This window comes from Drosophila yakuba, chromosome 2L (assembly GCF_016746365.2).
Source record: "Drosophila yakuba strain Tai18E2 chromosome 2L, Prin_Dyak_Tai18E2_2.1, whole genome shotgun sequence".
Classification (NCBI taxonomy): Eukaryota; Metazoa; Arthropoda; class Insecta; order Diptera; family Drosophilidae; genus Drosophila; species Drosophila yakuba.
In genome coordinates, this window is record NC_052527.2 from 6,552,760 (window position 1) to 6,567,324 (window position 14,565).

General features: G+C 44.2%; 3 protein-coding genes across 4 annotated transcripts; 2 read left to right on the plus strand and 1 right to left on the minus strand.

Annotated features, from left to right (window-relative positions):
* The first annotated feature begins 383 nt into the window (after nucleotides 1–383).
* LOC6527092 (protein real-time) lies at nucleotides 384–7,583 on the plus strand. Its single transcript, XM_002088149.4, has 6 exons — nucleotides 384–772; nucleotides 3,273–4,208; nucleotides 4,273–4,531; nucleotides 4,603–4,721; nucleotides 5,333–5,654; nucleotides 6,223–7,583. Exons 1-6 carry the CDS (start codon nucleotides 710–712, stop codon nucleotides 6,501–6,503), a joined length of 1,980 nt encoding a protein of 659 aa, XP_002088185.3. The 5' UTR covers nucleotides 384–709; the 3' UTR covers nucleotides 6,504–7,583.
* Nucleotides 7,584–7,844: 261 nt separating this feature from the next.
* On the plus strand, nucleotides 7,845–11,325 carry LOC6527093 (peroxisomal acyl-coenzyme A oxidase 3). Of its 2 annotated transcripts, XM_002088150.3 has the most exons (9): nucleotides 7,845–8,349; nucleotides 8,541–8,700; nucleotides 8,843–8,977; nucleotides 9,038–9,528; nucleotides 9,605–10,082; nucleotides 10,150–10,420; nucleotides 10,484–10,638; nucleotides 10,700–10,990; nucleotides 11,049–11,325. In XM_002088150.3, the coding sequence occupies exons 1-9, from the start codon at nucleotides 8,330–8,332 to the stop codon at nucleotides 11,157–11,159; spliced, it is 2,112 nt and encodes a 703-aa protein (XP_002088186.1). In that variant the 5' UTR covers nucleotides 7,845–8,329; the 3' UTR covers nucleotides 11,160–11,325. The 2 variants fall into 2 exon arrangements, with proteins under 2 accessions (XP_002088186.1, XP_015053614.1); XM_015198128.2 differs by lacking the exon at nucleotides 7,845–8,349 and having other exon boundaries at nucleotides 8,446–8,700.
* A 361-nt stretch (nucleotides 11,326–11,686) lies between these two features.
* On the minus strand, nucleotides 11,687–13,776 carry LOC6527094 (protein adenylyltransferase Fic). The gene is made up of 3 exons (XM_002088151.3): nucleotides 12,676–13,776; nucleotides 12,413–12,616; nucleotides 11,687–12,355 (listed from the first exon to the last, which is right to left on the minus strand). Exons 1-3 carry the CDS (start codon nucleotides 13,563–13,565, stop codon nucleotides 11,962–11,964), a joined length of 1,488 nt encoding a protein of 495 aa, XP_002088187.1. The 5' UTR covers nucleotides 13,566–13,776; the 3' UTR covers nucleotides 11,687–11,961.
* Nucleotides 13,777–14,565: the final 789 nt, after the last annotated feature.

Here is a 14,565-nt window from a genome sequence, read left to right on the forward strand (position 1 = left end):
CATTTAAGTCCCTCACAACGGCAGTACAGCAACTAAACTTCATGAAAATGACCACAGGTGTCGCTTTTTATAGTGTTAGGATTGGTTTGGACTTTCAGAGGGATGTCGCATCCATGTTTGATTAATTACCTATTATACCTCTTTTGAACGCAAGTCCGCTTTCACCACCAATTCATCTTCTTACTTTTGCAGTTTGTTTTATTCGTTTATTGTTTAATTTGTTTTTACATCAACTTTGACCGGTGTGAACGCTTTGCATCAGCACATTGAAGCGGCTGTGCGCAAGCGGCAAAACGCAGGTGCAGTGTAATCACAACTATCTCTGGTATTCATCGGATACTTTTTCCGGGCAAATACCTCCTAACCGAATGCGGTCACACCATTGGCGTCTGTTAATCAAACTGGGAGAAAGGCTTTCTCTGTTTTCCACGGCCAGGCGGTTCTCTAGAACTCCTACGCTAGGAGCCAACGGATACCAGACACAATTCAGTGAAATAAATAGCAGTGGCGTGAACTGTCACTAGCAAAAAAACAAACCCAACTCGGTATTGTGTGCCCAAGTTTGGTTGCCTTCCCCCACCTCCGCCCCCGCGACTGCAACGGAAAAGCGCAAAGTGAAAATTGATTTTTAAAACAGTGCGAACTCTACAATCAGTGCAACAAGAATTTTAAATAAAAAACACGGAACGGTCTATAGCAAAGCAACAAGATGGTGCAAAAATTCCAGTCGCCCGTTCGCGTCTACAAATATCCTTTTGAGCTGGTGATGAAGGTGTGTACATTGCATTTTCCCGTCTCCAATTCGTGTGGAGTGGGCGGCCTTATAGGCGTGTCCCACTGCCTGTTTACACGTACCTATCAATTTAAATTGTGCATTATGCGATGGCAAAGCCACTAACAAGGGCCCCTTGTGAATCGTTTCCGTTCGGCCAGTTGCTTCATTTATTTGGATTTGAATCCAGGCTGCAGATAAATAAAATTAACCTTGGAAAGCAATTCCTCCCCCCATAACACCCCCGCCCACCGCGCTCTCTCGCAGTTGTGTCCGAAGAGAGAGATAGACGATTCTTTATCCAATTGAATAATACACACTGTATGTACATACGTGTGTGTGTGTTTGTGAATGGTTTGTTTGGAAGAAGGGAGGGGAACGGTTATAACGGCTTGTTTGTGAATTTCCATTTATTTTTATTAATCTACTGATTGTTTGCGTCTAGCTTTGCGTTTTAGCCTCAATGCTGTCAATTTACATGATGCGCATTTTTGAATGGTTTAACAATTATCGTTGATGGAGTATTGAGATTGTAAATTAATTTATAAGATAAAAAATTACTGTAGTTCTTATTGAAGCTATTTCTCCCTTTTTCTTCTGTTTCCTTTTCAAAACTTTTTTTTTTGCTTTTCCGCTGACTGATAAGAAAGCAAACTGTTCGCTATTCCAACTGAAAATTTCTTTAAAAGTGTATTCAAGCAACGCAACTCATTCTTTTGAACTTAAAAATTAAAGTTTATTGCAGTGATTTTTGTATATTTGTGTTATATTTTGACTTTCTGCTAGTTATTCAACATATTTAATGCTATGGACTTAATATAGCTCAAACACCAATCACAGAAAATGGAAAGCCTATTATGGTTATTCGATACTCTGGGTGTTTATTATGTTTCCTCCTGTAGACAAAAGTAGAAAAGCGCTTTTCGTGACAAGAACTTAAAAGTCTCAAATGTCAAAGGTCGCACATTTATTCTACGTCACCGACCGGGGGAAATCTATAAGAACTTGAAACTTAAGTCACATTTATGAGCCTCACGAAAGGACACCTGTCCGCTCGCATGTCCTCAAAGATGCATGCAAAGTTTATCATTTTATACTATTACCGACCTCCAGGACAATTAAGACAGCCCATCTGAATAATTAAGGAGTCCACAATTTGTTGGCTTGCTCTGGTAAAAATATGGATATTGGAAGACATGTCCCTGTCAGCGAGGAGTCGCCACGTGTTGGATGGCTCCCACCGCTCACTGAATTATTCAGCATGTGAATATTCACACGAATATCCACATGATTATCCACACTCCGATTTACGACCTTGGCAATAGCAACAAGGACTCGCATAAAGCATTAAAATTATGGATATAATTGTGATCAGTGTTCAAATGCACTCACACCATTCCCTTGGAATTGCACAATTATCGCTATGGAAAATCCATTTTGGTTTTCCATAGTTTATTGCTTCCTAAGAAGGCATAAAGTTGATGCCACCAATAAAAATATAAAGAAATAAAGGCTACTTAAGACAAGCAAATATACATATTAAATCATGAAGAATAACAACATAATTGATAAGAATTTGAAATTAGAAACCCCAAAAAATGCAAATCAGCATGTGGGCGTATTTAAATTATATATTATATGAATTATATTGATTTGTACAATCAGCCACAACATTTGCTGCGATTACGTTTTGTTGCTAAAATTGCTATTTCTAAGTTGATTGCTTTTCAACTGCGCAGATTTCGGAAATAGCGATAATTTTCTAGTTTTAACCGATCGATTTCTTATACGGAGTAAGGAATTTATTTAGAAATTTGGCGAATTAACATTTATTATTTATGGAAGAAAGCACGAGTTTTGAGCATCCTATTTTGTAAACAACTTTTTGAGGTACTGCTCTCACCTGCTTAAATAGTGTGCATTTGCGTATTTACGCCATACCGAAATAAATATTTAAATAAATGAGTTTTAGCGTCTGCGGATTAACTTCATATTCCATTACTCATACGCGCTGTTGGCCTTAAGCAAACATTTATTATAGGGCTTGGGTTTTCATTAAGATTACAAGTATTCCCCATTCTTAGGTTCATAATTAGCAATCTAGTATATATAATTAAATATATATGAACATATAAAAAAAAAACATTTCGTAACCGCCCTAATAATTTGACCTTTTTCGTCGAAACCCCAGGCACCATGGGCCAAAAATAGACCTTCGAAATTGTTAAAGGCTTCTGAGACGCTGGCCGCAATCTCTGGCGGAGGATGAGCAAAACGGGGCGGGTTGGGATGCATGCAAATGGCTGCAGGGCCAAGTTATAAATTGGCCAGCGTTCAAGGTCGCTTGGCAGGGAACCGGAATATAGCAAATGAATACACTTACCAAAACTGTTGCTAGCAACCAACTATTTTAGATACCTACTACTTAGCTAGGAAACAGAGTCCTTAAATATATATTTAATGCATATTTCTAACTTATCCATATTCTAACTTATTGCAGGCCTACGAGCGGCGGTTTCCCACATGCCCGCAGATGCCCATCGTGCTGGACTGTGAGGTCATTAAGGACGAGTCCCTGGAGAACGGGGCAAAGCGGAACACGAGCCGGCGCTGCAAGTTGGCGGTGGACGCGCCGTACATCTTCAAGAAGCTGATTGGCGTGGACCATGTGTACTTCCTGCAGCACAACTTCCTGGACATGGCCAACCGCACGCTGAGCATCGAGGCGGTCAACGAGAGCTTCTCGTCCCGCATCGAGATCTTCGAGCGGTGTCGCTACTACGCCCACCCAGACAACGCCGAATGGACCTGCTTTGACCAGTCGGCCACGCTGGACATTAAGAACTTCTTTGGCTTCGAGCACTCGATGGAAAAGATGGGCATGAAGCAGTACACCCAGACGACGCTGAAGGGCAAGGAAATCATTGAGTTCTTTATCGGGCAGCTGCGCGAGGAAGGTGTCACGCACGTGGAACGTTGGACATCGCCAAGTGACGCGCCCAAATCGCCGACCCTGGATCAGGCTTCGGATCAGCAGCACAGCATTTTGCTGGACGGCGACTTTATCGCACGAAGCCTGGGCCAGCTGTCCCCCATGCAGGAGTCCAAGCTGCTGGAGCTGCGAAAAATGCTGGATGGTGTCGATGACTTGGAGCGTGTGCCCAGTTATCAGACCATCCTGCGTTTCTTGGCAGCCAGGGACTGGCATGTGAGCCAGGCCTACGCCATGCTGTGCGATTCGCTTCGCTGGCGTCGGGAACACCGCATTGACGCACTGTTGGAGGAATACTCCAAGCCGGCTGTGGTGGTGGAACACTTTCCGGGCGGTTGGCACCACCTCGACAAGGATGGTCGACCCGTCTATATTCTGCGGCTGGGACACATGGACGTCAAGGGCCTGCTGAAGTCGCTCGGCATGGACGGACTACTGCGATTGGTAAGCAAGTCTGCGTAACCATACGCCAAGATTACCTTTTAAACTATTTGTTGTTTGGCTATAGGCTCTGCATATCTGCGAGGAAGGTATTCAGAAGATCAATGAATCCGCCGAACGCCTGGAGAAGCCCGTCCTCAACTGGTCACTGCTTGTCGATCTGGAGGGTCTTTCCATGCGGCACCTCTGGCGTCCCGGCATCAAAGCCCTGCTCAACATCATCGAGACTGTGGAGCGCAATTACCCAGAGACCATGGGCCGTGTCCTAGTGGTGCGGGCGCCCAGAGTGTTTCCCATTGCATGGACAATCGTTAGCGCATTTATCGGTGAGTTTGGGCAAACTGGGCTCCATAAAGAATCCCTCCTTTACTGAAATCCTTTTATTGAATTCCTTCAGATGAGCACACCCGATCCAAGTTCCTGTTTTACGGCCCCGACTGCGCACACATGAAGGATGGCCTGGCCCAGTACCTCGACGAGGAGATAGTGCCCGACTTCCTGGGGGGACCATGCAAGGTAAGCAAGCTGGCGGCAGCCACGACTTCCGGTAGCGGTAGCGCGTCTTCGGTTGGGTGCCCATTACTGCTGCATCTGTAGCTACGTACTTACTATTACTTCTGTTATTATTGTATCTGTGCGTAACCTATCTTTCCCTCGGGTTCCGGCCTTGATATTCCGGCTCGCTGGGGCTGCTCAGACAGAGAACCAGCTAGTCTCGCATGCGGAGCAAGTCAGTCAGAAATACTTTAGCCATTGTTATTTAACCAAATGCGATTGTGTAAGCATCCTACTCTCTTGTTCTTTTGCTCCTGCTCTCGATTTCGTTTGTCACCATCCACAACGACAAATTGTACTGTATTCGTCCGCCTTTGTCTTACTTCCTCGTTTTTGTTTCTCACACTTTGTTCGTTGTGCGGTTCTGTTGCAAACTGTGTCAAGCCCATGTGCGCAGCTTAGCCATGACATTCCTGCTGTAATATTTCCTCCATTGTGTCCCAGCGTCCATGTCCACGTCACTTAATCTCTGTTCACCCGGCGGCTGTCATACATGTGCCCAGTCTCTAAGCCAACAGCCACGGGCCCTTGCCTCCAGAAAGCGCTCTAACGTATTGTCCTCTTTCCAAAAGACCATGATACACGAGGGCGGACTGGTGCCCAAGACGCTCTACAAGATGAACTCGCTGGAGGATCACGACGACGAAGTGGCCGCCGAGCTGCCCACCACTGCCGCGGCACAGGCTCTGCTTCCAGGCAAGCGCCTTTCCGCCAACCACCAGCACGACCATCGCAATCTGTACAAGAGTGTGGATCTCAAGGCCGGATTCACCCACGAGCTGCTCATCCGGAACGAGGATCCCAAGAGTGTGCTCACCTGGGACTTTGATGTAATGCGCAATGATCTGCACTTTACGCTCTACCGGGTCACCCAGGAGCTTCCGGAAAAGAATGGTGAGCTTAAATTCCACTTACAAACGGTTTTCATACTGGTTTTTGTGCTTTTTTTGAGCTGAGAACTGGTTTTTGGTTCAAGTATGGTTGCCTTTTAAAGGTGCGAATATCACGATGTTCTTGCCTCATTAGAAGGTGTTTTTGTTTCCTTAGCACTAGCAGAAAAACACAATGAACAATGAAGAGCGAGGAATACAGAAAAGTAGAAACTTATATACCCTTACGGAAATCAAAAAGAAAATTAAAAACAAATTAATAACGATTTGCTGAAATCGCTGAAATAGTTGACGATTACAATTTAATATATATTCATATAAACATTTAGGCATTTTAAAGGTATCTGTTGCTAGGGCTCAATTATATTGATAACGAAAAAACGTACGTATTCTGGTTCCGGTTTAATGATAGGGATTGCTCTTTATATGTGGAGTGATAATGTAGTCAAATTCAAAAAGTCCAACCTTATTTTAAAAAGCTTTTTGTACTTTGGACCGTATAAACAATGTATAGTTTGCATGCCAGTTTACTTTTGATTAATTATCTTTTAATAAATGCCTTCCTCCCGCAGACTCTGCCGTGTCGTACTTTGATCTGCAAGACTTCATCGAGGGGGTTAATTACTTCCGGGAGGAGCCCACACTGATTTGTCGGCACAAGGAGAGCGTCCAGGGCTCGCACGTGATGCATCACAACGACAGCTATCTTATGCACTGGTTTAGTCCATCGGGTGCCCAGTTAAATGTCTTCTACGAGGTGCTCAGCTCGGCCAACTACAAGGGCTCCATGACCAGCCTTCAGTCGGCCTTCTCATCGAACTCGTCGGCGGCCAGCTCGGTGCAGAGTCGATGATATGAAAAAGCCGGGGAGGGCGGTAGAAATGACGCCGAATGGAGATCCCCGGCATTGGAGGAGCCTATCGCGGCAATGGGAGAGGATATTCTCACGGGCACCCTGATGGAGAAGAGCCTGAATCTTTTTGAAACGCCGGACGTATTCTTTTAAGACCAAAAGTGGTAATATTTTGTGTTTTAGTTGTCTTTTCAGTTTTTTAGCAAAATGTTAGTTTAATTTGAAATTGTATTTAGCTCAAATAGGCCATTTATTTCCTATAAATTTAATATATTCATTCAATATATTCAATCATTCATATTATTGATAATCTTAAGAAAAATAGAAATACGAGCGAATTAGATGAGCGACACCAAGATATCACGCAACGTTTTACTTTGAATCGTCAATTTTACTTTTTTAAACAGCTCTATAAATGAAGTTTTAATGCATATATATAAAAGCGACGTAATTTTTATAGCTTTTTCTAATGGAACATTTTTAGCAACAAATAAGGAATTGTTCGCGATTGCAGCTACTGAAACGAAAATAGGAAAAATGAAATTTGTAATCAATAACTACGTGTTACCTAATTAGTTTAATAAACAAATTTGCCGAAATGGCTCACTGCAAGGATTTTAGCCAGAACTTATACAAAAGAGTGAAATTTAGGGTTTGAACACAAAATTAGCAGAGAAAAAGTAAGCGATGTGTTTCAATGCTACACATGTATGTAGGTTATAGTTAGACGTCAGATTATAATAATATATGTAACATTGTATTCTGAACATTCGATTAGATACCGTTTTGGATTGCACACTAATTATCTCGCAATTTGTACATTTTTAATTGCTAATATCAATCAATCTCCAAAGTGTTTTTAAATTAAAAAAATCAACTTTAGTGTCTCTTTTTTGTTATTATTAACTCCATTCAGTAGTAATTACTATGCGGATGTATACAATTTAGTTTTAAAAATAATCTGACGTGTATTGTGAGAATAAACCGACAAGCCAATAACGAAGGTAAAAAGAGTGCATGTTAACTAAGTGTGTAAGTTGAATTAAGAACGTAATCAAATAAATGCTATTAGATCAATTACATGTATGTACATACTCGCATTTTATTGAATGTTTAAAAGCCGGATACTGTTGGGGCAATGGACTAATAAACTTGTGTTTAATAATAATAATTGTGATATTACAACAAAATATAACATTACAGCAACAAGCTACATTCGGTTTCCCGCTCATTGAAAAGGTATTTAAATTTCGCGCCTTTGCATAGAACAAGTTCACCAGCCCTGGATTTATTAATCAAGTCTGGCAACGCCGCGTGTTGAAGTAAACGGGAAATGTGAAAACTTAAAATTTCATTGTAATATTAACTTCAATTAAACTTATACAAAAAAGAAGATAAATTGAAAAATAACATTTTTTGTATTTACATAAAGCGGCTTTCGCTCATGGCTTAAGTCACGTCAATACAAGTTATCTTTCATGGTGCAAAACTTGGTTAAAATTGTTTATGTTTATCGCGCTTGTTGTTGGCTGATAGGAAATTAAAGCAATGTTTTTGGCAACAAAAATGTCCAAAATCCGTAGGTAGCTCCACATGCACAACCCGCCCTAATCCCCCGTTCACTTAGGGCCCGTATCTTATCCGCGGCGGATGCAAACCACTAAAAGGCGACTTGGCCATGAAGTGCGGATAAGCGGTATGCTCCTTATCGCTGGCCATTGGACATTGGCTATTTTACCAATAATAGTTACGAGTGGCTGGACTTTCAAGCATTTCGCGCCTAGCATTCGAAGCAGCCAGACCAGTCGCTAGAATCGTACTCCAACATGGTTGCATTGAGCACACAGTAAGTACCCCTGCCCCACCGCCCCACAGCCCCTACTCACGACCGCAACGACCACAATCCCACAATCCCACCATTCCACCAAGAGCCAGTAGCCAGTAGCCAGTTCCCTGGACAATGGCGAGCGGAGAAGGCGGCGATGGTGACCAAAACGGTCTGAACGCACTACTAACTGCACTGGGCGACTATTACAGCGGCCGCCGAGAGGAGAAGGAGGTAGCCAACATCTACGATGACAAACGGATCTTTCCCGACTTCCGTGGCGGACCTTTGGACGAGTACCGCGAGCGGGCTAGCTTCTGCTACAAGCGCATGAACGTGGTGCTCGAGGGCGAGGATCACATCCGACTGAAGGTTCGTTGCCATTTTCAGTTTGTTACACGGTCAGCGGGGTCAAAGTGCAGACTGCTTCGATAGCTTCTATCGGAATAGAGTTCTGCAGGAACTCCTTATCTGCACAATTGAGTAATTCATTTACATGTTGCTCTGTCTTCAGCACAAGGTGTGGCAATGGATGGAGAAGCACCCGGACTACCAGCGGGAGTCAGGATCCGACTTGGAACGCACCCGAGAATTGGCTAACAAGCGGCAGCACCTTCTGTGGGAGCAACAATTCTACGGCGTCAACGAGGTAGGATGTTTCACGTTCTCCAGATTGAGCCGCTACTTAAGTGTTCTGTCTTTCTTTCAGTATCTGGGAACCCCGCATCTTCTGCTTGCTTTCGGACAGGCCATCTTCAGCTACGACTTCAGCACTTCGGTCAAGTTCGGCCTGTCAACTGGCATGTTCCCCAGCACCCTGGTCTCCAACGGATCTGGTCGCCTGGGCAAGTACGTGGCGAAGATCGCGGACAACCGCATTCTGGGAGCCTACGCTCTCACGGAGATTTCTCACGGCACCAACGCGCTCGGCATGCGCACCCGAGCCACCTACGACGTAAAAAGGCAGGAGTTTATCATCAACACGCCAGACTTTGAGGCGGCCAAATGCTGGGTCGGCAATCTGGGCAAGACGTGCACCCACGCCATCGTCTACGCCCAGCTGTACGTGCCCGATGACAAGCACCAGGGCCTGCAGGCCTTCCTTGTTCCCATTCGGGACGAGCGTACCTTGCTTCCCTTCCCCGGTGTAACCGTTGGCGATATGGGCGAGAAGATCGGTCTCAATGGCATTGATAACGGGCAAGTACTTTCTTCTATCAGCTGATAAAACTTATCAACAACAACAGCAATAATTGCGATTTGTTTGACTTTGCAGATTTGTGATGTTCAACCAGTATCGTATTCCTAAGGCAAATCTGCTGTCCAAGACCGGTGACATCGACGCGCAGGGCAACTACACCAGTCAAATTAAGGACGAGCGTAAGCGCCTAGGCGCCTCCTTGGGCGCTCTCTCTGTGGGCCGCGTCAATATCACTGCTATCACCTACGTGGCGCTGAGCAAGGCAGTGACAATTGCCACTCGCTATGCGGCCAGCAGACGCCAGTTCGGTCCTACGAATAGCCCGGCAGAGTGGCCTGTGATTGAGTATCAGTCACAGCAATATCGACTTATTCCTCACTTGGCCACCACAATCGCCCTGCGGGTTGCTACACTCTGGATAGGCAAAGAGAACGTGGATTTGACCATGAAGGGCTTCACTGGCGAGGACACGTCGCAGGCGGGTATGGAGATCCATGCGATCTCTTCGGCACTCAAGCCAGTGGCCACTTGGGCAGCCAGGGATGGCATCCAGGTATGAATGTCAAATGCTTCGTATATTTAAACACTTTTATGTATCGCTTTTTATGTTTTATTCTCAGGAGTGCCGCGAGGCCTGTGGCGGTCATGGCTACCTTAAGTCTTCTGGATTGGGCGAGCTTCGCAACGACAACGATGCTAACTGCACCTATGAGGGCGAGAACAACACGCTCATCCAGCAAGCTTCCAATTGGTTGATCAGTCTGCGACGCAACAATGCCGACTTCGTGGCAGTATCTCCATTGGAGACAGTCTCCTTCCTGAAGGATATGGACGCAATTCTTCAAAGCAAGGGTCAGGAGCGAACTCCTGCCGAGGTTTTGGATCCGCACAGTGAGTATTTCGTATTTATCACAATAAAACAAAGAGATAACATGTTTGTTTGCGCTATTACAGATTTACTTAATGCCCTCAACTGGCTTACCGTCTGGCAGCTGGATACGACGGTGAAACGAGTTGAGGAACAGCAGCGCGAAGGAAAGGATGCGTTTGAGACGCGAAACAATATTCAGGTCTTTGCCGCCCAGAAGCTCTCTGTTATATACGGCGAGGTGAGATGTCAACCCTTTAAATCCTCAAACTCAAATCCTAAATCGAGTTTGGTTTTTTTAGCGTACCATCTACTACGTGTTTTATAAGTTTGTAATTGGCCTGCCCGACTCTGCTGAGAAGAAGGTGCTGCAGCAGGTGCTCTCCTTCTATGGAGCCCACCTGGTCACAAAGTACTCCGCTGCTTTCTACCGTGGGGGCTACTTCCGGGAGAACTCCAACCAACTGGAGCTGTACGAGCAAGGTATCTTGGCTCTGCTTCCCCTGCTGAAGAACGAAGCTATTGCTCTGGTGGATGCCATTGCTCCCACAGACTTTATTCTAAACTCTCCTCTGGGCATGAGCGATGGAAACGTAAGTGATCTACTAAAAGCAACCGCAAATCTCACTAAAGAATCTGTCCTTTCTGCAGGTCTACCAGCATCTGCAGCGCACTATTGTTTCCACTCCTGGTGTCTACGAGCGTCCCCATTGGTGGCGTGACGTTACTTACAAGGATTACCTTAAACGCGCCAAATTGTAAATTCACAAAAACATTCACATTCGGACAAGTGCATTATTAATGTTAAGTTTTCAAAGTTATTCTGATGAACCACAGTATGATATTTGTTACACACACACTCTACCTACAAGCTCTGCCTATTACGGCTTTGCCAAGAAATATACTCGGTGCTTAAACTAACTAATAATCGCGTGGACTTTGGTTTAAGAGTATTTTGGCATGTTATAAGGGATTATTACCTTGTCACCTTGCCAAGCGCTTAGTTGTGTGCCACGACGTGATCATGAAAGCGTCGCGTCGATGACGAAGAACCATTTAATAATATAATTAAATTGACAAAAGATAAGCCGATAATATAATTGATAACCAGAATTGTCCAATCGAAAATGAGTGCGTACGCCAGCAATACAAATCCATACGTTGCCTGGCATCGGCGTCATGCGTAAAATTTTCAATTTGTAGGCGTAGTTATTTTAAATATATACTGATAACAACAATCTGTTGAGATAACAAGTATACCTCCTTTTGAGTAACTACTATAATCAACCTTTAGACTTCTAGTCTAATATTAGCATGGATATATTTACAGACGTGTTTGTTTATAAGGATATGTATTTCTATACAAATCGTACTAAATATTAGAACACGTTAGTTGGATTGTGCATTATGTACAATTTTTGGTTTTCTTTTAGCTTAAATATGATCACAGAATTACATCGTTATTCAAATAGATAGACCGGCATTTACAATAATTTACAGAATAATAAACAAACATATAAATAATAAATTAAAGAATTTGCTAATATCGATGCATCTAGATGGGTCACGGAAGAGCTCCAGACCCGGATTCGTAGAATTCTAATATTGATGACCTTTGTGCCACGTTGGGAGACTGCATTTGAGCCAGACGCTCTCCCGCCTCGCTTTCAGTCTGGATGAGCATAGGGATCTGTTGTGGCAGGTCGCTGGTGGCCCATAGATAAAGGTCTAGCGTCTTCTCCGTGCAGTCAGCAATGAACCGCACAAAGGGGCGTATGTCGCCCTCGTTGGCTAACTTGAGGAAGTGGTAGTACTTGTTACGCTGCTGCTTTGGAATTATCACCGGTGGGTAACCTGCGCGCATCAACAGGGTGTTCATTAGCAAACGTGAGGTGCGTCCGTTTCCATCGATAAATGGGTGAATGTGGACCAACTTGTAGTGGGCAAGGGCTGCATAGCTAAAAGAACGCAAGAACCTTTAAGATTACGAAATTGGGGAGCTGTTTAACACTTACTTGACGGGATGTAGAGTACTACTATGCTCCGAGTTTAGCCATCGTTCGAAACGCTGCATTAACAGCGCGAGATCGCCCGGACCAGGCGGTACGTGACCGCCCACATACACCTGATTACGCCGAAACTCGCCACCTTCAATTGGGTCCACATGTCCCAAAACTCTCCGATGTAGTTCGAGGATGTCCTTAATAGTAATATCGATTCTGTGCAAAATGCATATGATTTTACTAAAAATGCTTCAGCAATCAAATTTGCAACTTACTTTTGCACCAAACTAGCGTTTATATACTTCATAGCCAGATCCATGCCCAAGATCTCGTTGTGCTCGTCAATGGATTTGCCGTCTACGGCCATGCGGGTCTCTAGGATAGACCGCGTCTGAGCCAGCGTCATAGTGTTGCCCTCGATGCCTACAGAGTGGTAGATGTGCTGGAAGTAGGCTTCCTTCTTTGCCCGCCGTAGGGCTCCGTTGGACTCGTGAATGGCGGAGAGGGCGTCTCGTTTCGAGTCCAACGATTGCAAGCGGCGTTCGTCAAGAGTCTGTACCACGTCTGCTGTGCGCTGTCGATTGGCTAACGCCTCGGAGTTGCTGGGGCTGATGGTTAAAGCCTGAAAGTAGTACTGATCCGCCAGAACAATGTTGCGCTGGCTGTGCTCCAGGAACTCGCCGTAACGTAAAAGCACTTCCGGGTGTCGGGGCGCTAGCGCGAGGGCGTGTTCGAATAGGCGGGACGCCTTGTCATCCTTTCCCGCCAGGTACATGTCCTGGGCCATCCGCAGTGACACCAGCGCCTCATTGATGCTCGTCTGCTCATCCTTTGTGTAGCTGGCGCCGACACTGTCGCTGACGCTTTTGTCGTAGATCTCCTTGAAGGCATTCAGCTCCTCCACGGAGTAAACCGCGAACTCGTCCCGCGTCTGCAGGTAGTGGGCGGTGGGCAAATGATGAAGCTGCCGCAGTTTCCAGACCAGATTCGAGTTGCTCAAGGCATGTATCGTCCAGGCCGCCAGGCTGCCAGCGATGAAGAACAGTACTAGGCGGTAGAGACGGGCAGGTTTCTGATTTTGTGCATTCCAGAGTGGCGGATTGGTCTGTTCTTGCTGCTGAGCAGGCGGAGAAGGTGGGCTCGGTTGCTCTGCTTCCGTGCCCATGGCCGATGCTTTATGCTCTTTTTTGTTTCACGCGAATTTTGAATACTTGACACGCCAGGTACATGTTACGCTGCGTCCAATCTCCGGAAGACGTGTACCCAAAATTGTTTTTCTGCAATATTGCAGTTTATGCGGACTGACTTCAAGCACCACGTACTTGCTTCTTCTTCTTTTCTAAGTGTGACCGTTCTGATAAACATCCCCCCGAAGTCCGCATGTTCCACAGTGGAACGGTGGAAGTGAAATCGTAGAGGATATTATTCGGAATTTAAATTTAGACAGAAAACTTTTAAAAGCTAAGACAAAAATTATTTATCTATCTACATACCGATTATAACAATTATGTCTTAAAAACTATAGTTTTTGCAACACAATAACAAGCAACGGTGTTGAAATATGAAATGAAATGATTCGTGGTTGCCTGGAAAATATAGAATCATATATCTCAAAATTATAGGAAAATTTTTTACTTTAAGGTATTCTTAATATAATCTTTTAACACTTGCAAAGTATGTTTTAGCACTTTAATTAAATAAAATTTAAAATTTTAAAGTATTGCAAATTTATTTGTATAGTTTAAAGGACAAATAATTAACAGCTATACTCACCGTTTATTTAAAGCAAATTGATTTGTCTGTGGAAAAGGTTTTATGCACATAGATGTCGTTCACCACCCGCAATAGAATAATTTTGTAATAATTCAATACTCGCTTTAATAATGATTGATGTTTGCTTCCTTAAAAATGTTTCGGCAACTAATGCGACCTATCTCTTTCACCAACTAAACCGAAATAAATTTGAAATGGGCGAATAATGCAAAATCGACAGAAACATAATTTCTATATTTATTGTTTTTGTGGTACTCAATGTCATGAAGAGAGCTCATTATAATGCCCTCTTCTTTTCTCGAAACTATGAAGTGAGGATAGTTGTACTCCAACCTCTCGGTCTCTGAAACCATACTTGTTCTTCGGATGGGGGGGAATCCCATGAAATCCGT

Excerpts from the sequence above, each read along its gene's own strand:
- LOC6527092 (XM_002088149.4), top strand. The coding sequence starts at position 710 with ATGGTGCAAAAATTCCAGTCGCCCGTTCGCGTCTACAAATATCCTTTT. Across the intron at positions 4,209-4,272 it reads TGGACGGACTACTGCGATTG|GCTCTGCATATCTGCGAGGA; the intron begins GTAAGCAAGTCT and ends GTTTGGCTATAG. Across the intron at positions 5,655-6,222 it reads GGAGCTTCCGGAAAAGAATG|ACTCTGCCGTGTCGTACTTT; the intron begins GTGAGCTTAAAT and ends TTCCTCCCGCAG.
- LOC6527093 (XM_015198128.2), top strand. The coding sequence starts at position 8,464 with ATGGCGAGCGGAGAAGGCGGCGATGGTGACCAAAACGGTCTGAACGCA. Across the intron at positions 9,529-9,604 it reads CTCAATGGCATTGATAACGG|ATTTGTGATGTTCAACCAGT; the intron begins GCAAGTACTTTC and ends TTGACTTTGCAG. Across the intron at positions 10,991-11,048 it reads TGGGCATGAGCGATGGAAAC|GTCTACCAGCATCTGCAGCG; the intron begins GTAAGTGATCTA and ends TCCTTTCTGCAG.
- LOC6527094 (XM_002088151.3), bottom strand. The coding sequence starts at position 13,565 with ATGGGCACGGAAGCAGAGCAACCGAGCCCACCTTCTCCGCCTGCTCAG. Across the intron at positions 12,617-12,675 it reads AACGCTAGTTTGGTGCAAAA|AATCGATATTACTATTAAGG; the intron begins GTAAGTTGCAAA and ends CATTTTGCACAG. Across the intron at positions 12,356-12,412 it reads AGTACTCTACATCCCGTCAA|CTATGCAGCCCTTGCCCACT; the intron begins GTAAGTGTTAAA and ends GCGTTCTTTTAG.